Genomic DNA, 27,940 nt, shown 5'->3' on the forward strand with positions numbered 1-27,940 from the left:
AATAAAACTTGGTTTAGAACTAACAGAGCAATACTGTACATCAGATCCTTCAGCTGAGGGATATCTCACTTCCGTCTCACTGACAGAATTTGAGATAACACTGCTGCCATGATAAACAGCATGGCAGAACATCTGTAGAATGCTCTGCTGGTACACTCTACCAAAGATATGCCAGGACAGTTACAACAGGGGAGTAATAGGGAACGAAGCATTACTGGAGATAACAACCAATGCTACATGCTATACTCTCCCAGATCATGACTATGTCCCCATTGGGTAGTTGACGTCAATTGGGACTGGTAGGGCCAGGGAGCCCAACAGTAAGTGAAGAAAACCAACAAGAGCCAGACTTGTATGGATAGAGATGATTCTTAAGATTCTGTAGTCCTGGGCCATTTAGGACTTTAGAGGTCAGAATCAGTACTTTGAATTGAGACCATAAACAAACTAGTGGCTAGTGTAGATCACTGAGCATTAGCAGGGCCTCAAAATAATAATAATAATAATAATAATAATAATAATAATAATAATAATAATGTCCATCTGCTTGTATATGTCATCCCACCAGGGTGTGCAAGGCAGTTTAGGTCCCAAAACTAGATTTGAATCAGAACAACCAGTTTCATCAAAGAAAACCTGGAGATGGTTTGCCACCATGTGCTTGAACATCTTGCCTAAGGAATTTAACACAGGGTTGCCTTTTACTAAGCGTATCAAGTTTCAGCTTTCTATTTCTTACGGAAGCACTTGTAACCATTTTTGCTCTGCTATTTTGCACCGTATTTTTTAATGCTTGTGTACCTTGAACAACAATCTGACGCACAGAAATCTACCACGTCAAGCTGCTCCTTGGTTGGAGATGTGTCTGCTAAATTTCTGTGTGCAAATTGGATGTTAGCAAAACAGGACTGGGGCCAGTAATTAATGAGTCAGACATTTGAAGTCATCTTTATAAATATGATAAAAAAACCCCAAGGACTATGAGTCAAGGGAGTGACCTTGAGTTAGCAACTAGCTACTTATAAACATAGTATCATTTCCCTCTCCTCTGATTGTATTTAGGACAAACATAGTATTTATTGAATGGAATTTAGAGATTGTTTGCAAATTTGAATTTTAAATCCTAACCAATGAAATAAATAGCATGTTGAAATGTTAATGCATGGAGCTTTACAGTTTTTATGCTTGTTTATAATCTTGGTGCTTAATATTAGGCTACATTGTTGTTGTGCGAAAAAGTAGGTGGTTGATGATCTAATGGGGTGGATTTTGAATCATGTGACAAACTTACCCAACCAGTTTCCTAAAGAGATGAAGGCTGAGCTTCAAACAAAAACTGGTATCTAGCTTGTGATAGAATTCTTTTCATCCTGCATGTAATGTTGTCCTTATTATGAACTTTGACCTTAATTTGCATTGATTCAGAATTGTCAGAATGTCTCTTCCTTCAGGACTTTGGTTCTGGAAAAACAGGTTCAGTGGGACTATAGTTAAGGAAGGAGAGTGTCAGATTAGCTGGGAAATATTCTGTGTTCATTTTCTTGTTATTTGTGAAACAGCTTTTCAAAAGTGAGAAAGGCATTGACTTTAGCTTCCCTAATTCTGATGACTATAATATATTCATTATAACTGTGATTAATGAACAAGCCCAGGTCATAAACCATGGCTTGATCCTGGCTTGTTTAAACTAACCACCGTTCCCCTGAGTTTGGATATAATGGGAAGCTGTGGTTAATTTAAAAGCAGAAGTAAAAGCTTCTGATCTTCTATTTGTGGCTGCACCAGAGCTGGTAAAGGGAAATGTGTGACTCTGAGGCTCATTCAGGTTTACTCAAAGAGGTCTAAACTATAGCTTAGAAGTGCATCTGAAAAAATCCTACATGTACAGTACTTGAGCAGTATATTTAGGATATAGCAGCAATGCTTCTCCTTCCAGCTCTGATGTGTTTCTGTCTGACCACATAAGGTAAACTATTCCTACATATCAGAAAGGAAATTTGGGATCCTAGAGCAGTGCCTTTCAGTCTTTTTACGCTGAGGAATCTTTTCTATTTTGACTTATTTGTTGAAAAACGTATGGGCATCTGCTGTAAACCTCTAAGCATAGTAGAAGATTCTGAGCTTGTTCTAAAGTAAACAGCCAGATGAATTGAAACTGCATCCTAAAATTGCCAATATAATGATGCTGTTAGCAAATTCTATAGTTAATACAGACTACAGATCTACCTCATTTTTTAAATAGACCTCTGTGGTACATAAACTGGAGGCAGGGGCAAAAGAGTAATTTAGAGAGGCAGGCATACACTTATTAGGAATAAGTGCTTCTGAGCCCCCAGGAATGTTCTTACTACTGGAACTGAGCTTAACAGTCATTTCCTATGAGAATCCATGCCTAGATTTTATCCAAGCTTTCTTCATTTCAGCTGACTAATTAAGGAGGGAGAAAGGTGTAGATTAGAAGTTTGGCCAGGTGTGGAAGATCGGGGAAGAGAAGTGAATTTGGTGTTGCACAATCTTCCCTAGTGCCAATCTGCATAACACTGTGCTTTGCTTATAACCTGCCAAAAAACAACAACCACACACTGTTGCCCTTTCTCCACACGTAAGAACTTCTCTAGTTCAGTAGGGCTGCAGTCCCGTAAAATCAGCTGTATTGAACTCCACGCAGCTTGCTTCTGAGATGTGCACAGGATTGCACTGTTGGGTTGCAATCCTACAAGATAGAGGACCCAACAAACTTTAACATCACCTACATGAGATTTAGGGAAGCGGGTGGCACTGTGGGTTAAACCAGAGCCCAGGACTTGCCGATCAGAAGGTCCGTGGTTCAAATCCCCATGACGGAGTGAGCTCCTGTTGCTCGGTCCCTGCTCCTGCCAACCTAGCAGTTCAAAAGCACGTCAAAGTGCAAGTAGATAAATAGGTACCACTCCGGCAGGAAGGTAAACGGCGTTTCAACCCGGAATCTGTATGCCGGCTCCCTTGGCCAATAAAGTGAGATGAGTGCCGCAACCCCAGAGTCGGCCACGACTGGACCTAACGGTCCGGGGTCCCTTTACCTTTTACATGAGATTTAATTCCAGGCGGGGACTTAATTTGCGAACGGGTCACTGAGGTATTTAAATTGGGATAAATACAAATTAAAACTCGTGTGTGTGTGTTTTGTAGGGTGGGGTGGGAGATGCAGTGTAGTAGTATTCTGACACCTCTAAAACCGTCGCGTGGACCTTGCACCATTTAATTCAACGCGTCTCAGCGACCTGTACAGATAGAACCGCGCGCGCACACACGCGCGCACCCCGGGCGTCATTCCAGCAAGTGACGTGCGCCATACGTCACACGCCCCAGGGTAAGTGTGGCCCCACCCACAAAACCACAAAAGCACCAGCTCTTCCGCTTTCCCGGCAGCCTCCGGGCGCCTCCTCGGCACACATCGACCTCACCGGAGATAGTCACGAGATAAGGGTGGGGGAGGGTGTTGTATGTGCGTCGACGCCGGTTGCGGCTCCTGCTCTCGCGAGAGTAGTTTGGGGAGAAGCTCGCGGCGAGTCGGGGCCGTTGGCTCGGCGGTGATTGGCAGGCGGCGCTGGGTGGCTCCCTCCCCTCCCTCGACTCGGCGTTGAAGCGGCCGCCATTGTCGGATCAGCCAGCAGCTGGAGGAGGAGGAAGCAGAGTCGAAGAGCGGCAAGCGGCGGTGAGCAGCTTGTGTCTCGTGTTCCGTATCTCATCTGGTGGGGTGGGGGGCACATGGGGCGAAGTGGGGGCGGTGCTCCGTGTCGGGGCTGGAGGCGAGGGCCACCGTTTTGAAGCTGGAGGCTCCATCTTGTGTGAGAGTGAGTCGGCAGGAGCCCTTGGCCCAGTTCTCGTTTTCCCTTGTAAGGCTCTGAGGGACTGGCCTGACCCCCCTTATCCAGCAGTCTTGATGGCTACGTGAGCAGAAAATAAAAATAATTCCTCTCAGGCAGGCGTACCTTTTTTTCTTTTCAAATGCTTCCCAACCATGCAGTCGAGGAGGTGGAACTGGAAATTCTCACTGGCTTTCGCCCCATAAGTGTGCCAAGAAAGAAAAAAAAAAAAAGGGAAGGGACTCCAATTACTGGTTTTCAACCGTAGCACTGTAAACATAACATAACAACAACACACGGAGTACATATTAATTTGCATTGCCTGTTTCAAAAAGTAACAGTAGGGACAGATATGCAACTAGGTTCGTTGATTTAATTAGTCCTCTCCATAGAGATACATGTGTTATGGGGTTGGCAATAACTATGCAGCCTCTGATACCTCCCCCCCAACCCTTACCCTGTTGTTACGACATGCTGTACTTCTTTCCATTTGTCTTCTTCATCAGGTTTATGTCTTGCCCTTCCTCCCAAGGTGTGTACCTGGTGTTATTCCCTATGTTATCCACGTGTCAACTCTGTGACATAGGTAAGGCTGAGAGCAATGGGCGTTGGAATTGAGGCCCAGGTCTCCCTAGCCCATTTCCAGTTCTGCATCCAGAGCATCCCTTAGTTTCTCAGCAGCATTTACATGTCTTTGATTATTTATGTCGAATAAATGCTCTGGAACAAGCTTTGACTCATCTAGCCTTTATGGCATTGCCTTTCTCTTCCTCAGCTATGTCCCATGGGGCAGCTTGACACAGATTCTGGGGCCGCTCTGATTCTCCCCCCCCAAGAAGCTAATGGAAAGATCCTTGTTCTAGTTTTTCCATTTCCCTTTTCTCATGTCCCATTGTGTGACACTTTGCTCCTTACAGACTTGTTTCCTCTTCTGCAAGGGGGTTACAGAGACCATTGGCATAAAATTGTCAGCAGCCTCACAGGGCTGCAATTTCTGCATGCCTCTGCATCGCTTGGTGAAGTTGCCCACAGATGAGTACTGTGTCACCATTGAAAAAGTATTGTGTTTAAGGTGGCATAAGCTGATAAACCTTGGGTTGTGGTCTTTACTCAGAAGTGGCTTTTAATACAGTGGTACCTTTGGTTAAGAACTTAATTTGTTCCAGAGGTCCGTTCTTAACCTGAAACTGTTCTTAACCAGAGGTACCACTTTAGCTAATGGGGCCGTCGCGCCACCATTGTGCAATTTCTGTTCTCATCCTGTTCTTAACCCAAGGTACTATTTCTGGGTTAGCGGAGTCTGTAACCTGAAACGTCTGTAACTCGAGGTACCGCTGTATATGAAAATCTTGATGTTACAGTGATGAACATGAATGTATAATTTGTTCTGCATTTACTACAGTTATGTAATGTAACACTACTCCCTTGTTTAGGACATCCAGCTCACACTTTAAAAGTGGCCCGAGAGAACAGTAAGTTTTGTTTCCTGCAGCCCATCCTGAATTAGTGCTAAAATTTGGAGTAGTGCTATCTTATCGGTAAACAGCTAGTTTAATCTGCAGGGAACTAGATCTGTTTTCAGTAACTGCTTTGACTCAAGTTTGCTCAAGTAATGATGTTTATCGTATGTGGGTATGTTAGAATTTGCCATGAGGATGAGATGAATCCTTACATTGCCCCAAGATGGCTGCAGTGACTTAATGGAAGTGTTGTTATATTAGTTTAGCTAAATTGGTGCCCTAGCTTTATGTTCAGACTCCTGTTGGAGAAACATTGAACATGAAGTAGTTCATGATATTTGCTCCCTAATAATTTATACTCTGTGATGTTTTCCCCAAGACGGCCTTCTTTGTCTCAGGATGAGATAATTGCGAAACTGCATTAGAAGGGAGAATGCAGATGTAAAAATTTGCCCCTCAGGAGAAACATTGCTTAATTAGATGTGTTCTGTATGGAACAATGTGTGTTGCAAGTAGGTCTAAATCATCACTGTCAGTGTTGCAAGAGTTTTTTTGGAAGCAATATTGCAGGGAGGAAGTTAGGGAAGTTCTTAGAGCCAGCATCAATAGCAGAGTTTTGTTGGTAAGCTGCAACTTTCTTTGCTGCAACTTCACTTTACCATCTTCAGAATCTGTTTGCCATGTTCTTTTCCTGCCATTGTAAACAGGGAAGGAGGATGGCTTCTTTAGCTGGATATAGTCTTGCTTAGTTAGAGACAGTTTTGTTTCCTTCTTCCTCCAGTTTTTACTTGTCTGGGGCCAAGTTAAACATTATGGCAGCATGAGTGTGGGTGGGGTGGGAAAGAAAAGCAATACAGTAGTCTTCTTCAGAACTCTTTTTACCTAGATATTTTTATCCCAGTTGGGGTTACATTCTGTTTTGGAGACAACTGGGATGAAAATATAAGGACGAAGCAGTTTGGTGAAGCGCAGTGGTGTGTCCACTATGTGTCCACTGTCAGCAAGGGTAATTTTCAGCTGACATTTGATAACTTTTACTATATATTGCACTGAGCATCTCTGTTTTCTCCTAAGAACTTCAGCCAAACCCATTACCTAAAACGATCTCTTTCTTGGATACAGAAAAAAGACAAGTGATAAACAGTTTGTATTGTTTTCAACATTGTGTACTCATGACTTTTACATTGCTACTTCATTAAAACCTACTTTTAGCTTCAGGCACCATTCAAAAGACTTTTTTGTACAGTTATTCAGTCAAATTTATAAGCTGTTCCTTGAACTATTTGAATGACATTAGCAAAGTATCTGTACTTAATCAAACAAATGTGTAATTGGATCGATCTGGTATATTTGAACTCTCAAATGCCTCCTTTTAAGGCCTCTCATCAAAAGTGCCTTCGAAAACTTTAGCAGCTGATGGGTAATGTGAGAGATAAGATAATGGTTAAAGAAGAGGCAGTGATAAAAATACAGCAACAGACTTAATCAGGGAGAGAAAGAAATAGTGGAGTCTCTTAGGGAACTATGTTGGGAATCACGGCTGCTTAGCTGATTTCTAACAGTAATTGGCCAAACTTCATTGAAGGTAGATACCAGTGAGCCATGCAGAGATGCAGTGCATTTCAAAGTACAGTGGTACCTCGGGTTAAGAACTTAATTCGTTCTGGAGGTCCATTCTTAACCTGAAACTGTTCTTAACCTGAAGCACCACTTTAGCTAATGGGGCCTTCTGCTGCTGCCGATGCGCGATTTCTGTTCTCATCCTGAAGCAAAGTTCTTAACCCAAGGTACTGTTTCTCGGTTAGCGGTGTCTGTAACCTGAAGCATCTGTAACCCAAGGTACCACTGTACAGATGCAGGGAAAAGGAGATTCACTGCTGTGACTGCCCTGCTGGTGATGGGGAAAAGGGGTAATTCTAGAAGCATATAGTGGCACTTTAGATCCATTGAATCCAAATCCTCTTGTACTCCAGAACTGGGAGAAAGCTATGTCAATTTTAGAGAATGTGTAATTCCCCTCTCCATTGGAACCAGTGGGTAGGGGTGGTACCTTTTTCAAGGACCCTCCCCCTTTATAAGATTGCTCTGTCCATAAACTTGGAAAAAGTAATGCAGTCCCAAAACTACATGACTATTAACTTCAGTCAAATGGGTAGATGATACAGTAAATATTCTTTAAGTGACTCAGTTCTGAAGTGTACAGGATATTGTTGGCAGGACATGAGCAAAACTTCCAAAGACATCATAACTTTTAAATGGCAGCAATAAAATAGCAGTTCAGGAGAGGAAAAATATTTAAATGTAGTCATTGCAGAAGCAAACATAAGAAAAAATACAGTTCCTTAAAGTAAAATACAATATGCAGAAAAAAATCATAAACATATAGACTGAACTCCAGTTTTGAGCACACTGCATCTTTTTGAATTTCTGCCCATCTAGTCCTCATCTAGTCTGGATGGGCGTATGGAAGCAGTCTTGGGATAACTGAGTACCTGATCTGGCTTGAGTCCTAAACAAAACATTATTCACAAAACATTATCGTGTGAATACAGCATGAGGCTTCATTACCTCAGACAAACATGCATGTTATGCCTTAAACTTTAGAGTGGAAGGTTATATGTGTATTCTTAACATAACCAAAAAAGAAGAATGAGGAAGGTACTGAGGCCAGAAAAAGGAAGGAACTGGTTAGAAGCAACTGAATGTGCTCAAACCAGAAGGTACTGCTTGATGAAACTTACACTTTTTGCGTCTGCACACAAAACCATCAGTTGTGACTTCTCAGAAGTTGAGGGAAGAGTAATAGGAAGGGAAGAAGGGGCAGTCATCTTTTTTAAAAAAATACAAAAGGGAACCTAGGCAGATCATCGCTATTTTTTGTCAATTGTTGCCTGTTGTAAATATGTTGAATGAGCAAAAAGAATTTACGTTTACAGTATAGCACACACTTGGCTTCTGATTGACTTTGGTATGTACAAATGTTATCATACTGTGTGTCTATGGCCTGAGCAGGTGCTGTGTTGGCGTACTAATGTTCCATGTATAGCGGCCATGGGTTGCATTTAAGCAAGACACTAAGCATGTGCAATGATACCCAGGAAGTTCTTACAGTCTGAATGTACAGTAATAACTGTACGTGACTTAGAAAATCACAAAAAGCTCATTCCTCCAAAGCCAGGTGAACTTGTCTGTGCACATTTGTGAGTTGATGGAGTGCTGAAACAGCTCTGTGTGCTTGCTTTTTCTTGTTTTTTATTATGAAGTAAGCTACATTTCCACTAGGTTACACACAGGGTATTTACTTTCAGGGCTGTATATCTTGTGAACAGCTTTTGAAATAGTTTATTTATTACCAAGGTTGTATGAGCTTCTTCTAGATAACCAGGTTAATAATTTTATTAGAAGGTAGCAGGTGCTCAGTGTTGACCTTCCTGAAACTTTATTATGATACCTCAACATGTATGACTTTTCTACTCTTGCATATCACACATTTCAGAAATGCCAGCTTCTTTAGGTTTACTTCTAGTAAGTGCTTCCTTGTAGTTTTTAGCTGTGACTTGTCAAGCTTTGACTAGGTATGTATTTGTTACTCCAGTTCTATGAATAATGTCATCAGAGGGGAATGGTTGTCATTTTTCTGATCAGCAGGTAAAACTCTATAGTAAACTGGAACCTCTTTGCCCCAAACTGAAACCACTGTTGTGACATTAATTGGATAGCCACTTGTGCAATTTGGGGTGTTGTTCTTAAAGCCCCCAAACTTCTACTTGTGTCTCTTCAAAAAAGTTCAGCAAGTGTTATAGCATTGTCCAGACTTTGATTTTGTTGCTGTTTAGCGACTGTAAGAAGGCATTATCCATTACAGTAGACCAAATGATTAAGAGGCTGCAGTTTATTTCCAAGTTTCTGAAATGTATATATTTGCTTTGTACTTAGATTTAACCTTAATTTGTTGATCCTCAGGTTAGTGTATAAACATTTGTGCAAAGCTTAATGTTACAAGCCATATGAATGCTAAATTTATAACTTGTACTGTTGTATTACTACAAAGAATATGCTCCATTATCTAATTGGAAATATAAATATTTTTTTCATATTGCATAGAATATGGAATCAAAGCCACCAAGAATTCCAAGGAGGGTATCCACTCAGCCATCCAGTTCTCAAAGTGCTAGGACAGGAGCAGGAAATGGAGGAACCAGTTTAACTGACTCATATCTTACAAGAGAATCTTCACTTAGATTGGAACCTGGATGCCAAGTAAGTAGTATTTGATGGTGATACATCCTTCATTCAGCTTCCGCTTCTGAGTTTCTGCTCAGGAACAAATGAGTGGACTTAAGTTGCATGAAAAGGGGATACCTTGCTAGGAAAAAGAACTTTAATTAATCTGTTTAACATGTTAAGATATGATCATGATAAGATGTCCAAAAACATCTTCTGAAGCCTTGATAGATTTATTTAATACCAGAAATTCTGTCACTTGGCAGTTTGTGAATGACACAGATCTCTTCATACTGATTAAACCTTAGGTGTATGTATTAGTCTTTTATACAGATATTAATGGTAACTTTTATATATTAGAACAGTGTTTCTCAAATGTGGGTTCCCTAGCTACTGTTGGACTACAAATCCTATCATCCCATACCACTGGCCCTGCTTAGCTAGGGATGATGGGAGCTGTAGTCCAACAACAGCTGGGAACCCAACTAAAAGTGCAGTTCTCAAATGCACAAATCCTTTGTCTTGGACTAAGGAGCCTGAGTGACATAAAGTGTAAAAGAAGAAAAGAAAAAGGGGAATGAAGTTTACACCTATTAAGCCTATAAAAAGTATGCTTATTGGTTTTGGGTATTACGCATATCTCAAGGAAATAAATAAAAAGTGGAATCTGTTTTGGTACTGACAATTTGTTAGCTTGATTGTCACATCAGAGTTCTGAAATTAAGGTTTTGTGGAAAACAAGCACAAATCCTGCACACCTTTTTTAGAACGGTAAATTTGGTTAAACTAGTCTAATCTCCCTGAGTATGGTAACTGCAGTGGAAGGACCGGCTATGCATTTTCTAAATATATATTTTTAAAATCTGAACAAAGCATAAGGGCTACATTCTACTCTTTAGTGGCTACTTTATAGGGATAAGCTTAATTTTTGTATAGCATTAACTGTGGTAGGCATGCAAACCATGTATATCTTCTCCCTCACAGGATGGGTGCATTAATACCAAGGGGTATTAGGGCAGAGATAAAACTTCTTTGCCAACTCAAAAACTGAGATGACCTGTGCTTTGTGGCAGACTTAACCTAGCCCCATCATAATGATGTACAAATAACACCTTTTATTTTTTTCCATATTAGTGCATGCCATTTAGTCTTAAACAATATAATGCTGTCCCTGTTATTGGGTGGTCCATTGAGAGACCACAAGACCATCTCTGAGTGCAAAGCTCACTGACTTCATTCTATGACCCGCACTTTCCAGTTCAACATATAAACATTCTTTCTGCCACTTATATTTCTTCCCCACCTGATGGATGGACTTCCTACAGGGCAAATGCAACACTAGTAGTGCATGCTAGGTATTTGGTGATAAGTTCTTAGTAAAGAAGATTGGCTTGTTTCCATAACTTCACAGTACAAGCAAGCAACTGCTGTACTGCTGGAAAAAAACACTTCTTTTTTCCTCAATTGCCAACATACTGTCTATATTGTCAATATACTGTCCATAATTGGAATATATATATGTGGCCTTGGAATTTCTCTTCCAAGTTTACTTTTTTGTATTCTGTATGTGTAGAACGCTAGCCTACATAGTGCAGTATTGTTATTTTAAAGCATTATCCTAAAACAGGGTTTGGCTTCAACTGAAAAGTGGTATTGGGAAATAGTTTATTTTGTAGGTGCTTTTAGCTATCTTTTTTTTGAAGAATTAGCAGAATTAAGCCTCTAAATATAGAAATGCTTGTGGCTATTTTAAGCTTTAGCATTTCTCTGTTAAGAGTAACTTACAAAACAAGGACTTGGGCAGGGATTATAGCTCTTTCTCAGTTTGTTTCCAGTAGATTATATAAGCAGGAATTCTCCTGTGGGAATGTTCTTAAGACTGTCTTACAGGTATGACTACTTGTAAAAAAATGAGTTGCATTCCTGCAACACTTTAGAAACTTAGTTGATGCTTCCTGTAAGTAGGCGATTTAACTACCATCCTTCAGTTAAAAGGAGGCTTTATTGAATTCAGTGTTACTTGATTTTAAGTAAACATGGGTAGGAAGGGGCTCATAGTCATATTTTCTTAGCCCCAAAAAGAACATTTAAAATGCTTTAAGGCCATTTTCTCAAAGCATTTTAAGCTGCTTATGTAAAATAAAAAATAATCAGAGAAATCAGCCAATAGAAAACATATGCAGTCCTCACAGAGGGTGGGCAAAAAAACACAATTTCCTCACTGTGGTAGGCAGATCATTCCAGAGCTACAAAGGTAATATCTAGATAGCTGTGTGCCTTGAGTCACATTCAAACAGTACAAGCCTGTGGTTCATACTGGTATATGCACTGATATTAAAAGAAATGGCCATTTGGGTATATTGGTCCCAGATACTAAAGTCAAAAGCAGCATTTTGAATTTGGTCTGATAGTCTATAGGCAGTTACTGCTGCTGCAACAGCGCAGGGTTTAAATAAGTGTTCCTTGTAATACCTGTCAAAAGATGGTTCTGGTTATTGTAGCAGATGAAGTTTTGAAGTCATTTTCATGGACAGCCTATTTAAAGTTCATTGCAGAAGTAAAGCCTAGAAATTATAAAAGCCTGTATCAGGGTAGCAAGTTCAGCTGCATGTCTTGTAATATTCTACAAGACATTCTACAAGTAATATTCTATTGGAATTTTTTGAGAGAGTGATCCATCAACGATAGTGATTATTAGGCCTTCAATGAAACACCTAATGGGTGTTTGGATAATTTCAATGGGATAATTGAAAATGAATATTCAGAGTATCAGAAATGTCAAAATGTGGCCCAAGTGAAATGTAAGATGAACAAACTTTGCCTGGCTTAAACCATCTTCCACTTAAGGGCTTCTGGAAAGGCAAACGTGAGGAAGGAAGTGAATAAATGCTGTCATTCTAGATAGCTCTTCCTCACAAGGGAATTTTCCTGGACTGTTCCTTACCCAATGTACTGTAACACATTTCAAATATTGTGTTGGGAATGTTGACCTTATATGTACAGGTACCATGTTCCTGGTGTGGCATATAAATTTTATTTATTTATGTTACTATTTATTCTTTTATCCCACCCATCCTTCTGAAGGAGCTTGCTATACAAATACAATCAACACAGAACAATAATAAAACCAGTGTAAAATAAATATTTTAAAAAATGCAGTACAGCAGGATGCCATTGACTGTACTGTAAAACTCTGCTCCAAATTAGGTCTTGGTTGCCAGTATATCAGTGTTAAGCACACCAGCACTGCTGTACTCCCAGCCACAGGTCTCTGGCAGGCTAATCTTGCAGTTAATTGCAATTCCATTTATTTGTGATGATAGATATGCTTTGCATATTTTCTTTTATCCTGCCTGGTGCAATGTTTAAACCAGCCTCAGGCAGTAGTCACCATGGTGATACACTGTTAGCAAGATATTCATTCCTCTTAGTCTAACAGAATCTAGTAGAGTAACAGTACTTAACTGTCAGGTAAGTAAGTACGCCGAACTGACACCCAACATTTGCAGCTTTTAAATTGATAGCTTGAGTTCATTTTTAAAGATTTCCATTCATGGACTAAAGTACGAAACCTACTGGGACACATTCATTTGTGTGGTATATCACAAATCTATAAAAGTAATCGTCCTTCCTCCAAAAAAAGTACAGGAGTTGCTTCACATTATCCAAAGTGTAATACTCTGGATACAAGCATAGCTTTTATGTACTTATTAAAATCATAAGGATGGTAGCCATAGATGGAACTCAACTTGATGTCTTGAGCAGAAATGTGACCATATTACTTTGTAGGATTCTAGTCGGTTGCATAGTTCCAGTAGAGACTGGGCAATTGGAGAAAGAGAAGCATATGAAAGCCCGTGGAAGCTTCCAGCTTCATCTCCAACTCGCTACTCAGGAACGCTTGATCGTCCATGGTCTGGAAGATTGTTGGGAAGCAGAAACAGACTGGTAAGAGCTGTTTGTATCCTAAATATTTATTTTAAATGTTTTCCAAGTTTACAGTCACATTAATCTAATTTATTGTAAGTAAGTTTCAAAGAAACATGCAAATGTTATCAGTTGTCTAGTTTAGTGTTAGACTGCAGTTGGATTGCAGAAATGTAGCTTTGTCTTAGGAAACTGAGATGCCTAGAATTGCATTAGAAAAATCCAAGCATCTGTAAGTATCTGTGCTTAGCCATTATGGACTTTGTACAATCCTGTTTTGTGACCATTCCCCACAAATTATTTAGTTTTTGCCTAACAACTCTTTCCCTGTAATATTTTGCCCATACCCATTGGGTACGGAAGCTCCGCTTGTGTTCTTATCTGAAGAAGCAGTTAGATTGGCAGACATGAGAGAAGGCATTCTTGGGGTGGCCTCCAAATATGGAGATTAAGTACAGCATTTTATATGTTATTTCCTGCAGTGGAAAGGTGATTTGTTTTCAAAAAAACAAACCAAACCACCAACAACACTTTTTACATTGTAACAAACAGTGCAAACTTTACTTTTTCAGTATCTGCATTCAGTCTAGAAGTTTCTAGCTTTTGCTCTGTGAGTTACATTTCTGTGTAAGTGCTAGAGAACCTGTTGTAAGCAGAAAGCAGGAAATGGGGTGGAAGAGATGAAGGGGATGGAGACATGTGTCTGCAGCTGCCTTGAGTCCTTGTCAGGGAAAAAGGTGGGATATAACAACAACAATTCTAACATAGAGAAATGTAATAAAAAATAAGCACACAAGTATAAATTCACCAGCATATTTATATATGATATTGGCATTATTTCCCACACTAAGACCCCAAATTAACTATTAATTTAGATTTAGATGTATATCCTGCTTTAACCATCACAAAGTGGCTTCCAAAAGATAAAATATGAAACCACATAGCTATTACAACAAAATAGAATACATGGAAAAATGCTTAACCACCAGCACAGAGGCATCCTAAAAGCTCTGCACAGCTTTGACAAAACAATGCTACTGCTGAAAATCTTTGTTGCTAGTAGATGAAAACCTTTCCCTTGGTGATGGTACCTTATAATTCTTCAGATCATTTTAAAATGGGAAGTGGATGAAGGTGGTAACCTGGGGAAAGGCACTCCTACTATATTCAGGGTCTAGGTTGCAGTCATTGAGGTTGCAGTCCTGTACACCAAGGGTGGGGATCATATGGCCCTTCTGATCTTGCCCTATTAACTTCCATCATTCCTAACCATTGGGGTTGAAGAAAGCTGGAGTCTAACAACATTTGAATTTCCACAGGTTCTTCACCCCCTGCTGCTGTACATACTTGCCAGGAGAAGCCTCACTGAACTCTGTGAGACTTTTACATGAGTAGACATGCTTAGGATAGTACTATTAAAACTTGAAAATTTGACGCAGATTCAGCCTAGAATCAAACCAGCAGCTAATGCAGATAAAAAGAGCAGGTGTTAACAAATGTCACATCTGGTTCCAACCAGGAGCTGCACTATGGCTTTCTGTGTCTGATGACATTTTAAGGGGCAGCCACATGAATGCATAAATTAAAATCCGAGAAGATTTCAGAGCATGTAAGACATTAGCTTCTGAATGTGAAAATGAATGATAGGTTAAAAACAGTTTTAAGAGAAACTGTGCTAATTGAACTGTTTTCTTTAAAACCTGTTGAACTGTGCTAAAGGGATTGTGTATATCCTTGAGAATGGATCTAACCATGTTGTCTAAATAGTAAGAAAAACCCTTTTAACTAGTATTACTTAACAGTGAATACAGTCATACCTCGGGTTGAATGCGCTTCGGGTTGAGCGTGTTCGAGTTGCGCTCCTCGGCAACCCGGAAGTAACGGAGCGCGTTACTTCCGGGTTTCTCCACATGCGCAGACGCTCAAAATGACATCATGCGCAGAAGCGGCGAAAAGCGACGCGTGTGTGCGCAGACGTGCCACCGCTACTTACGTTTACTTCTAGATGCGAACGGGGCTCCAGAACGGATCCCGTTCGTATCTAGAGGTACCACTGTAGAAATATCAAATCCTGTGTTTCTGGTTGTTGGACTTGGAGCCCTTTGCACCATCTCTGATTCTGAAGCTTGCTCCCAAGTCTTTAAAAAGAGGGAGGGAAGATCACCAATAGATATTAGACTTATTTTTAATACTTTTAAGGGTAAGCCTGCTCTTTTTCAATCTCATTCATACAAGCCCTTTTCATTATATAACCCAAGCATTTTCACTTTGATTTGATTTAATATTCTGCTAGCTTATTTTTTTAAGGCCCAGTATTTTGCAGAAAAGTAGTAACCTTTCAAAACATTGTTTGTAGTCTACATCTTCATCTTCACCTCTTACATCTTCTTGGTTTGGCGAATCTGAAAGAACTCAGGGATCATATTCTTCAAGACTGCATAGCCAGCAACAGGATACTGATTCTAAGAGACCTAAACTTTCTTATACATCTACCTCTAGTGTGAGAAATAATGGTTTAAACACAGTTTCAGGTAAGTGATGTGCTAAAAGGTATAAAATGATGTGTATTTATTTTGTTTTATACTGAAGCTAGCTTCTTGCTATCCAGGCTCTTACACAAGCACAGTTGTCTTGTGGAAACTTAAAAATTAACAAATGTTATGGCTTTTTGTGGGGTTGAGTCTATTTCATCAGATGCATATAGCTTCAGATATTATTATTATGCTCCTAAAATATCTATTTGGGACAATGAAATACATATAAAGCATTCCACAACCAGTTTCTAGTATAGAGTGGCTTTGACTGATCGACAAGTAATGGCAATATTGCCATTACAATAACAATAACTATATTGTTGTGCATAATTTTCAGAAGAGAGAAGTGTATTTCAATCAGGCCTAAAAACACAGCAGTAAATATTGTGTGTTTAAGACTTTTATCAAGGAAGCAAGAATACATATGTTTTTCACTTTTTGATTTTAGATTCCCCATGGAGATACAGCGATGTACCCAGATCTTCATCCATGGTACTTGGATCATTAGGAACTGAACTTGCAAGAGAGAGGAGAGAGCTGGAAAGAACAGAACCATCTATTAGCAGTCTTGTGGACTGTAGTCATAGAAATGGTGACTTTTCATCTTCATCATGTATGTATTGTTTCATTCTATTTATGAGGTTCAGTCTATTATCAGTTTTTGCTTAGATGAAGACACTGTTCTTGGCTCACATGGCAGGATAGAAATTTCAGGGGGTTTAGAATGTTGCTAATTGTGAATGGCAAAGTTTTACTTAAAGAATCCTTACAGGTTGAATGTATTGGGCCAGTTTTTTTAAAAAAAACTTAACTTCTAGTCCCGTAACTAGTTTAAGCTAATAAAATAGCATTATTGAACAGTACTAAGGATATGGCTTCCTAATTGTGCACTGTCTCCAGGGATGCATTTGTGGGAGGAAGGTATGCTCATCCTAGGTTTGGGGGCACATTTGGAATTTTGAGAAAGTGCTGAGAGTGCCAGTCCTAAAATGGCTGCTGCTAAGGGTGTGACCTATTTAACACAAAATAGTTGTCACATCCAAAAAAGTAGAATAAGAAAAGAGATGGGGGGTGGGAATGGTTCAAATTTGGTCAAAACAATTTCAAAAACTTAGAAATGTTAATTATTGTTGCTTCGCTTGTCTTCTGCTGGTGTGTCGCTATAGAGAAAATAAAATATAACTGAACCCAGGAGTAATTTTGAATTGCTACAGCCAGCCATACATGTGTATAGTCACAAATAAAAAGACGTAGTTAATGCTGGCTGGCTGGCTGGCAGTTGTTGTTGTTGTTGTTGTAATATTATCTTTATGGAATAGAAAAGAATAGAAATACACAGAAAATAAATAAACTTACCAGAGTAGTAGGGCCAGTTGCTACTGCACACTGTCTAATTTCTCAAATGTTGTGAGAATAAAATGGGGAGGGGGAAGGCTGTCGTGAATTTCTTGGAAGAAGGGAATGCTAAAAATGCAATATATCAATATAATCAATCATGTTCTAAGCAAGACCAAGGGTAGTAGGGCATACTTACATGCCAATAAGCCCCACTGAATTCAGTGGACTTATTTCTGAGCAAAGTTGCATATAATCGGGGCCTAGTTAAAAATGCACTTCTTGGGCTCCAGTTAATCATATTTGGTTAGTCTTATCTGCACAGCAGTATTTTACAGTTGACTTTTTTGTGATTCTTATTATTGTAGATCTTCAGGAAAGATCTTCTGCTTCGTATGCACAGGGAGCAAGACCAAAAGAGAACTCACTGAGCTCTTTGAGGCTGAACACATCCATGAACCGCCAGTTGCCTTCTGAACATCAGTCATCATTACTCTCTCGAGAGCATAGCTGGAATTCAAGATCTAACTATGTCCCAAGAGAAGTAGAATCTTCTGAAAGGAATATACAACCAGAGTTTACCCTTGGTGCCATGAGAAGTGGAAGCGGTTCCTCAAACAGTTCCGAAAGAGTTATGCCATCCCAAAGGTCACTGAGTGAGCCTCCTGCAGATACTGAAGGAAGGCGTACAACAAGACAACTGTTGTCTCGTTTAGCTTCTAGTATGTCATCAACATTTTTCTCAAGAAGGTCTAGCCAGGACTCATTGACTTCAAGACCATTAGGTTCTGAAGATTCAACTGTTCCAAGAGCTCATTCTTCTACCCAAGCTAGTGCTACAACTTCTGAAGGCACAGAAGGGCAGACTCCTGATGTTTCTCAGGGATTTAGCTTTCTTAGAAGACGATGGGGCCTGTCGGGTGTTTCATCAAATCCTGGTTCTGATTCAGAAGCTGAAAGTTACAGACCCGATTCTGAAAGTAGAAATTCAGGTTCTTGGCTATCATCTTCCCTGAGGAACAGGTGCACACCTTTGTTTTCCAGAAGACGAAGAGAAGGAAGAGATGAAACTGCAAGAACCTCTACCTCTGAAACACCAGCTAGATCACTGCATCTTTTCAGAAGAAGAGAACCTGGTGGGGAGGTATCTCTTGAAGCACAAAGTGAATCCCTCAGGCCTGCTGCCAGGCCACCAACACCTGCAGTACCTAATGGTGTTACATCTGTTGCCTCTGGGCCAGATTCAGCACATGGTAGAAGAAATTCAGGAATATCAGGAATGTTTCCTGGTTCTCTCTTCCGGTTTGCAGTGCCCCCAACCCTGGGGAGTAATTTGTCTGACAATGTTATGATAACTGTCGATATTATTCCTTCAAGCTGGAATCAGCCTGATGGACAAGATAATGACAAGTCAAAAATACTATCCTCAAGAGACCCTGAAAGGCTTCAAAAAATTAAAGAGAGGTAAAAGCACTATTTCTGAAGCTTTTAAAACGGAGTTATAAATTAATTATAAAACTGATACCATGTACCAAGAGATCTTCAACTTGGAAAATGTTGGTTTTGATCCTAAATTGCTCCTCCGTTTTAACTGAGCTGGGAGTGGGGTTTTCTGCCAACTTGCCTTCATCTGCAGCCCTGCACACCATTCTTAATGCTCCCCAACCCGGAGGAGCAGACTTGGGGGATGTGCATGGGGCTGTAGATAGAAGAGAGGGCAGCAAGTTTCATTTGGTGAATATCACCTCTTTTGTTCATGCAAGAAATGTTAGGATCCAAGGCAATGGAGATGGTTCCTGGAGATGGTATACGCCCCCTAGTTAATGGTCTCTCTTCAGTGCCATTAATAACTTAGGTTGGGGAAAACTTCGTGATTGTCTTGCATGTGAATGTGATTCAGATTAATGTGTTAACATGTGAAAAGTGTATTCCAAGTTTTTTCTGCATAATAACTGTTTCCTCTTGCTTAGCCTCCTTTCCGAGGACTCTGAAGAGGAGGAGGGAGACTTATGTAGAATTTGTCAGATGTCGTCTACTTCTGCTACTAACCTCTTAATAGAGCCATGTAAATGCACTGGAAGTCTGCGCTATGTTCACCAGGAGTGTATGAAAAAGTGGCTACAATCCAAGATTAACTCAGGTAAGGCAGCTCCTTTTTAGGACAATATTTTTTCTTAGCTCCTGAGGTGCTCTTCCATGGACTGAAGGCTTGATGCAAAGGGGGCTTCAAATACCTACTTATGTTCCTGTTTCTGTGTGTATATATGACGATAGAGAGACATACCACACTCTTTATGCTAGGGCATTGCCAACCTTTTTGGATAAAAGGGCATATTTCAAATTTTGAGAGTTGTGGGTACCAGTAACAAAATGGCCTCCATGGGGGCGGGGCATAACACAAGATGGCTGCCATTGGGACATGGCTTAGCATAATATTAGTTAATAGTCATATTGAAGCTTTTCACATAGTTGTATTTTCAGACTATAAAATGCTTAACCTGTTTAATTTGTTACTGCTATACAACTTTTAAAGGCACAAGAACCCTGCCCCCCCTTGCTGACCTATCAAAGTCTAGGCTGCCATCCTGTACCCACTTACCTGGAAGTAAGCCCCATTAAAGAAAAATGCTTGCTTCTGAGTAGATGATTTATACAATTGTCCTGCATTGAACTATACAATGAATTCTTCATGAATGCCTATTCCTTAGTTCCTCCACAGCAGGAGACATGCCTAAATCTCTTTGAAGAGTTTTCACATTTGTCTTTAGCGGGGAGAGGTATTTTGCAGAAAATAATTTATAGGGTTAAATTATTTAATCTCAGATTAACCCCTCACAAGAAAGATGGATCCTGGTTGCTAGAGGAAAAAGAAAGGGCAATTTATGGCAATTCAAAGGACTAGAAATTAAGACAGAAGCGGGGAAATTGCATTAAAGGGGAGGGGAAGATTTGCAATTATTTAGGATCTGAAGGATTTCTATTCATTTACCAATCACAACTCTGACTTCATTCATTGGCTAAAACCACTGACAGGTGGGAGCAGTCAGGCTGAATCATTTCACAGAAATTGGCTTGGAAGAGTGCCTGTGCACTGTTTTGTAACATTTTCCTGGAAGGGCTAGAGATGCACTTTTTAAAAAAGAGAAAGCTCAAAGAGTCTGGGGCTCTTTGACCAGTGAAGGACTTTGCTAGCACTGCGTTAGCAACCTGCCCCCTCCCCCTTATATGAATCTATACATAAATTTATACGCTTCAATGAAGGAGAAATACAATGATGCTAGTAAGTGAACTGCAAAACATAAGTAATGCAGCTGAAACTTATGGCTGTTTGATCACTGGCACCAGTGTATTCTGCCTTGCATGTTTATTTTGTATTAATGGCTCAGTTATATAAACAAAGATAAACCTATCTTTCTGTTTGTTAGTGTGCCTTCATATGCCCAGTTGACTCAAGAATGCCTTCACTCTGAAACAAAAAGTGTAACTCCCTTGTTCCCTCAGGTTCTTCACTGGTAGCAGTAACTACTTGTGAGCTGTGCAAAGAGAAGCTGCATCTCAATCTTGACAATTTTGATATCCATGAGCTTCATAGAGCACATGCAAATGAACAAGTTAGTATATTTTGGCTAATTTGGTAAGTGTCAGTTTTGTGCTGTGATTCGGGACACTTTTTTTTCCCTAGAAGAAAATATCAGTTCAGGTCAAATTTGATACTGAATTTTTAATTTCCCTAAATAAATCATAAACTACATTTGATATCTACAATGCCCATTTAGAATAACATTCTGACATATGTGTCTTGGGCTTTGTGTCTGTGTGTTTCTGTTCTAGTTTTTTAATTTTGGGGGGCGGTAACTCAGTGAGCATTTGCCTTGCATGCAGGCAGTTCTGACTTCAATCCCCAGCATCTCTAGGTAGGAATGGAAGAGACCCCTGCCTGAAACCCTGGGAGTGTTGTTGCCAGGCCCATGTAGACAGTGCTGAGCTAGATGGATCCTGTGGTCTGATACAGTCTGAGGCAGCATCCTATGTTCCTAAGACACAATGCAAAACAAAATAAATGGGAAGCCAGAATGAACATCATTGATAAAGTGACCTCACTTGCTGACTGGTTCAAGATAAAAGTTGGGATTATGGAACAGCAGAAACAAACTGTCTTCTGACAGTGACAGTGCAATTTTGTCTCAAAAGATGTCTATAGGATGAACTCCTAATAATACATCTGTGGAAGCGTCCTCCTTCCTCTACACTGACCTTCCCTCATGGAGTCTGAAGGGAGAGTGTAGTTCCCCTGAATGCTGTCACAATCCTCCCTGCTCAGCGAGAGATTGTGTAGCTTTCTAATAACGGGGAGGATTTTCAATCTGAAGCAAAAAGTGTTACGTACTTGCAGTTCCATTTCCCATGCACTATGCGGAAGGTCAAGGGAGGAGGTGATAGGACCAGGCACCATTAATGAATATCTGAGTAGGCTTTAGACGCACTTGGAGGGCAGTGCTAGGTTTCCATTGATAAGTAAGGAGACATCAATGGGGCATTAGTCATAAGCAGTGTGTGTGCTGATGCTAAATATATTTCCCTTCCACAATTTTACAAAATAGGCTTAGCAAGAGGTGCTAGGAGACTTTTTTAAGACAAGGGGTAGATCTGAGAACTTTGGGGGGGGGTGTTGAAAGGCATACATGTGCAAACCTACCTGCCAACAAATGAAATTACTAGTGTCTTTGACAGAATCCTCCCTGTTAAACAGGTATAATATACTTGTGCATCTTTCTAAACAATATGCGGATGAAACCTTTTTGTGTCTCATATTCATTACTATATAAACACCAAGTTGTATTAAGCTTCAATATAAGTTTTATAAATGTATAATGTATTTTCCTTCTGTTTTTTAATACTTTATGCTTATTTGAATCATTACATTTAATTTAGATTATAGTTTGAGTTTTGGATATTTATCAAGGGCACCCTTTGTTTCGCAGAAAGGAGCCCAAAAGACTTCCCATTGTTTAGTGTGGCTCTCAGTTTTCAATTTTCTCAAGATGTCTACTTAAATATACAATTAGTCATTTTAGTGAGGTGTTGATTTACTTGGAAGAACGGTCTTTACAAAGCAGTTTCTTTAAAAGTGCAATCATGTTAAGATTGGAATCTTTGATGGATATTAAGCAATAATGCTCCTGCATGTGCTGGGATAATATAATCAGTGTAAAACAGCACTCATTGTGCATTTAAGACAACTTAAATGTTTGACTTGATGATACCCTCTCTCTCCAGGCAGACTATGAATTTATCAGTTCTGGGCTTTACCTTGTAGTATTGTTGCACTTGTGTGAACAGCGCTTTTCAGATATGCTGGGAACTACAAGTGAGGCCAACACACGTGTCCGGGTAAGTAAGTGGTGCAAACAGCTTCTGTGGCAGAAGCAGATTGTGACACCTGTTAAAGCATGTTTTGATATTTTCTCGAATTTCGTACTGGTCAGAATCAAAAGCCACACTCCCAGCTGGGGCTTTCTGCTCATTCTTGCTGCAGTCTCTCATGCCCCAAAGCTGCTCACTAAGGTCTGAAGACCCTCTGGAGATGTTATATAGGAAATGCAGCCATGTACACATGTTCTATTGGCACAAGTCCTTCCTGCTTGCATATGGGGTTCTAGTTATTTCCTAAAGTACTGCTTAACAAACAAAGCCATGATTCAAATTGGGGAGATTAAATAGGCATTGGGTGCTATCTGAATGTAATTTTAAAGTTTATTAAGAGTACATTAAGGCAGCATTTCCCAGCTTTCGATCCTCAACTGGACTCCGTTCTTCTCCAGCCAGCACTACCACTTGTTCGGGATGATGAAAGTTGCTCCATGCAGCCTCTGCTTGTAGATAAATTGACCCACTGCCTACGAAGCTCCATGCAGCCTCTGCTTGTAGATAAATTGACCCACTGCCTTTTCTATCCACTTTCCAGTCCTTGATACCTTTTTTGAGCAGACTTTGTTATATTTTTTCTTGATTGACCAATAAAAATCCCTAGAACTGTGCCTGTTTGGGAAAGGATTTTATTTTACCCTCTAGCAAAGTCCCTTGGGTGGCTGGTGCCATCAGGATTGACTAAATATGCAGGAGTTGATGACAACTATCTATGCAAGTTTTTCTCAACACCCACTCCTTCCTGAACAAGGAGTTTCATCTAATGATAGATTTCATCCTGTTACAATTATAGTACTTAAGCAAGATTTTCTTACACTCTTGCTCGCTCAAAGGGTGTCCTTGACAAATATGCAAAAAAACCCAAATCCAGTCATTCTAAATAATTGTTCTAGTTTTGGATCTGAAGATCTGCATGTATTTCCATGAACTAAAGACGGTGCTCATCTTGTCTATATAGTAAACTAGACTGAAACTTGTAAGTAGGTTCAGTCAGCATATGTCCGTTTCTAAGGCCTAGCTCATACAGTACTCTTCTACATGCAGTTAATAACTTCTGCATTAAGAAACTTAACATGTGAATTGTTGGGTCAGTTTCAGCCATGCACATTCCCACATTTTTGTGGAGAAACTTACATGTGTGAATTTCTGGCTCACAGATACAGATGGTGTTTCCTAGGCCTTTTAAAGCTTCTGCAATTATCAATATAAGTTAAGTGTCTGATCTCCCTTCACCCCCTTGGCCCAGCTCACGTGTTTTTCTATAGGTGTGCATTCATGGGGATAATTGGGACTCTTCATTAGCAAGATAGACAAAAAAAGTATTATACACAACACATAGTCATTCTGTGGAATCTGCTTCCACAACAGGTAGGGATGGCCAACAACTTGGATGGACAAGGCTGTGTTCTACCTCCACTATTGGAGGCTGCATGCCTCCTACTACCAGTTGCTGGAAATCCCATGGGTATCTGGTTGGCTACTGTGAGAACAGAGTGCTGAACTACATAAGCTAGTGGCCTGATGTAGCAGACTGTTCTTAGTGGGAAAACGTAAATTCTTCAATGGCATATATATGCTTTGGGGTTTATGAATTGTTTTACAGGCCTGCGGTGATTTACAACTTTTAAAACTACCTTATTTCTGTATTATTTCTAGTTTATTAATCTTGCAAGGACTCTTCAGGCACACATGGATGATATTGAAAGTAGGTGGCTTCTGCTTGTTTTAGTTTGATTTAAAAGTAAAAGATGAAGTTTATTCTTGTTTTGTATCTTGAGATGTATAATGCTGAGTACTTGGCTGATGTGCAATTTTCACGCAGCTGTGACTGGTATACGTAATAAAACTGAAAGGGAAAAGAGTCCATTAAAAGCACTCATTCTTGACTGGATTGTTCCTTTTAGCAAGACCATTCTGAAGATAAACCTTTCACCGTCTCAATCTGACTTTCAGATGGACATTAGGAATTTGTCTAGATGACTGTCTCCTAAGAACAATGTCTGCCTCTGAATAATGTAATCAGGTTCTCAGGAGTGTGTACTTCTATAATGAAATCTTAAGTAACTTGTAGAGAGGTGTCCTTTAGAGGTAATTACGTTTTTGGGAAGGGCTGCTGCTTTGTAGGTGATGACTAACTTGGTCATGTCTAGTATAAACCACCTGACTTTCTGCTTGCATTTTGGACAGAATATGCATTAGCCAATTATAGCACCTGTAGAATAGCTGTAACTTATATTGCATGTTCCTAGTAATCAGTCTCTAGTATGTATCTATGCTGAAGTGTTAGTGAGGAGGACCTGAGATCTATAGTTGCTTTGCCATACAGTCTGTGGTGAACCCGTTAGTGGATCAGCAAGAGGAAAAAGAGGTGAGCATTTACAGTTGTTAAACTTGAAGTTATATGTAGTTTCTTGTTCCCTGAAAACCCTACAGCTGTACATTCCCATGCCCCCTTTTCTCTTCCCAATGAGTAGGAATCTCAGTAGTCTTTGATACCAACTGAAGTTGAATTAGTCCAAGCTGTGTGCTTCTTTTGGTTCTGCTTGAGCTGGTGAAACCTTGATTACAGCAGAAGCCAGGAATTTGTGAGCTGGCTCATAGAGCAGAATGTCTTCTTCAGTGTTTGTGCAGAAACGCTTGTATTTGTAGAGAGGAGAAATATAGTATTGCCAGGAACCAGCTGCCTTTATTTTTCTCTTCCTTGAAGCTCTCTCATATGTTCTTATTTCAGCCGTGCTGCTCTTACGGAGCAACACTATCTACCCTCCTTTAATCAGTTTCCAATAGTTGCAAATCATTTTGCTGCCCTCTTTAAATACCATTTTCTAGTTTGCTGCTCCTACAACTATAGCTGTTTGGTATAATTTATTCTACTTAATGGATTTTTTGCTTCCTTTTCAATGAATTTTGGGAATGTGTAGGCCACTGACACACTTTGGGTGGGAGCACCTGGTTTGGTAGCTATTTAGAAAATGTATTATACTTTAAACACAAGTGATTCAGTCAGACTCTTCCCATATGAACTGCCCTGGACCCTGCAATCGTAACCAGAGGCCCTTCTGCGTGTGCCACCTCCACGAGAGGTCTGGAGGGTGAAACACGAGAACAGGCCTTTTCTGCAGTGGCTCCACACTTGTGGAATGCTCTCCCCAGGGAAGCTCATCTGGCTCCTTCGTTACATATCTGTAGGCGCCAGGTAAAAACATTCTTCTTCTCCCAGGCCTTTGGCTAATTAAACAATCTATGGCCTTTTAAACTGGGGGGGGGGGGTATTGTTTTTGTGTGTTACTATGGTATGTATTTTTGTGTTTTTTTATATTTTAAACTACCCTGTAATCTTTGAAGGACAGTATAGAAATTTAATGAAGAAGAATGATTGTTTAGCAACTTTTCCTTTCTGAGAGACGTGGAGTTAACCTTTGCTTCTGCTAAAAGTGTTTCAAAATGTCATTTATTGTTAATATAGTGCCTTCCATGTACATGTATTTGTACATCAAATGAAAGCAAAATCACACAGTGCATTGTACAAAGAGTTATATCCAGCATAAGCATACTTTGAATAAATCCACAGTAATAATTGTATTAAATTAGGGTGTATTGATCTTAGTGAGTCTGCTCTGAGTATGACTTAGTTGGATAGAACTCATAGACTTCCTAGACACTTTGGACTGAAATGGTTAAAATAGAAACTAGGCTATTGTGGTGATTGGGAATTTCCTCTTAAATGTTGTTTAAAGGATACAATTAATGGGTACAAAAAAGTACGATGGTCTTATTTTAACAATTAAAAAAATAGGTTACCTTAGGACATTTCAGAAATACCTGACTTCTCTGATCATTTTCAATTTTTTCATCAATAAAATGGAACGCTTTACCCTCACCCACACATTGGGTTTAAAACACATTTGCTTCCATTTACTTCATGGTGCTCATTAAATATTTATTTCATTTTAGCATAAGCATGTGTAGGTGTTTTTCCATTTTCAGTTCAAGAGAAAAGATTTGTGTGTGTGTTGTGAAGCATGACTGAGGTTTTCAATTTAGGAAGCATTCTATTTGGAAACACTTAATTAAAATTACATATATGCTATGTTAAGCATGTTCGTGTTCAAATTAAAAATTGCTTCCTGTACCTTAGAGTTGTAGAAAGGTTTTTGATTGGGTTGTGTACCTTCAGCAGCTTCTGATGATGATGATTCTGAAGATGGTGAACTCGACAGAACCCTTGATGCTGCATAAATGTGAATGGAAGGACCGGGTGGATACTCAACTGGCACAAGTACCATAAGTATGCATATGTTTTGTAAAACACACTGAATGCTATTAGATTTCTGATGCATTGCTGAATTCAAAAAATTGCTGTTGCACATTGGTATCGAGAGACCTGCAAGTGTGTTGTTTCTCCTTTGAGATTATGACATGTATGCCTTCTTCTAAAATAACAGATTTTTACATGTAAGGCAAATGATCTCCTTTTGTATAAACTTCTTACAAGTAATCAGTTAAACTTCTGGAAAATGTTTCTCAACTTTTGCTCTTCTACTGGCTCTAAGTGGTAACATTAAAGTGTGTTTTGCAAGTCACGGGGAGGAGATAGTTCTGTGTTAGCTTTCCATTTTAAAACACCGTTGGGAAGTTTCTTTTATTTTGCTTCCAGTGTTAACCAAGGTTGAGTGAGGGAATGAATGGGTTCTGTGAAGTTCGTGTTAAATTTCTAAGTTTTTCTTGAGGAATGTTTAACTCAAAGCAATAAATTTGCAAGGGGCTACTAATAAGCATTAATTATGGCTTTTATAAGTATTGATTTTGAAACTGCTGATTATATTTGATAATATTGTGTAGAAGTTCCGGTAAGGAATTGCAGCTGTAAACACTTGCATTTCAGCATTCCTGGAAGGAATAAAACTTATGGTTTAGAATCTTAACCAAGCTATTTATCTTAATGAACCTTTTTTAGAACCCACATTCACTGCTGAAGCACTGGTTATCAATGTGTTTTCTAGTGTTGTCACTTGTTTGTTAAATAAAAATTACAATGCATACGAATTGCCTGCCTTCTTAAAATACAGTAGATAATAGTGTACAACTTGTCTTCTAAAGTGCAGTCTGCATTTAAGTTCTTTAAAATTCTGGGGAGAATTCAGCCTTGTGTTCTTCTGATAGTTGATAGTTCTGTCTACACAGGTCT

At 39.6% G+C, this 27,940-nt stretch overlaps 1 protein-coding gene across 11 annotated transcripts; it reads left to right on the forward strand.

Moving 5' to 3' along the window:
* The first annotated feature begins 3,351 nt into the window (after positions 1-3,351).
* MARCHF7 (membrane associated ring-CH-type finger 7) lies at positions 3,352-27,792 on the forward strand. 11 transcript variants are annotated; one of them, XM_083493923.1, is made up of 12 exons: positions 3,412-3,694; positions 4,352-4,431; positions 9,410-9,565; positions 13,319-13,477; positions 15,813-15,987; positions 16,439-16,603; positions 17,694-18,789; positions 19,296-19,465; positions 20,827-20,936; positions 22,603-22,716; positions 24,409-24,457; positions 26,933-27,792. In XM_083493923.1, the coding sequence occupies exons 3-12, from the start codon at positions 9,413-9,415 to the stop codon at positions 26,989-26,991; spliced, it is 2,250 nt and encodes a 749-aa protein (XP_083350049.1). In that variant the 5' UTR covers positions 3,412-3,694; positions 4,352-4,431; positions 9,410-9,412; the 3' UTR covers positions 26,992-27,792. The 11 variants fall into 11 exon arrangements, 10 of the variants coding, with proteins under 10 accessions (XP_083350052.1, XP_083350048.1, XP_083350049.1 ...); XM_083493919.1 differs by lacking the exon at positions 4,352-4,431 and adding an exon at positions 25,804-25,948; XM_083493920.1 differs by having other exon boundaries at positions 3,460-3,694; positions 26,930-27,792.
* Positions 27,793-27,940: the final 148 nt, after the last annotated feature.

Source organism: Podarcis liolepis, assembly GCF_965112155.1.
Source record: "Podarcis liolepis genome assembly, chromosome: 1".
NCBI classification, from domain to species: domain Eukaryota; kingdom Metazoa; phylum Chordata; class Lepidosauria; order Squamata; family Lacertidae; genus Podarcis; species Podarcis liolepis.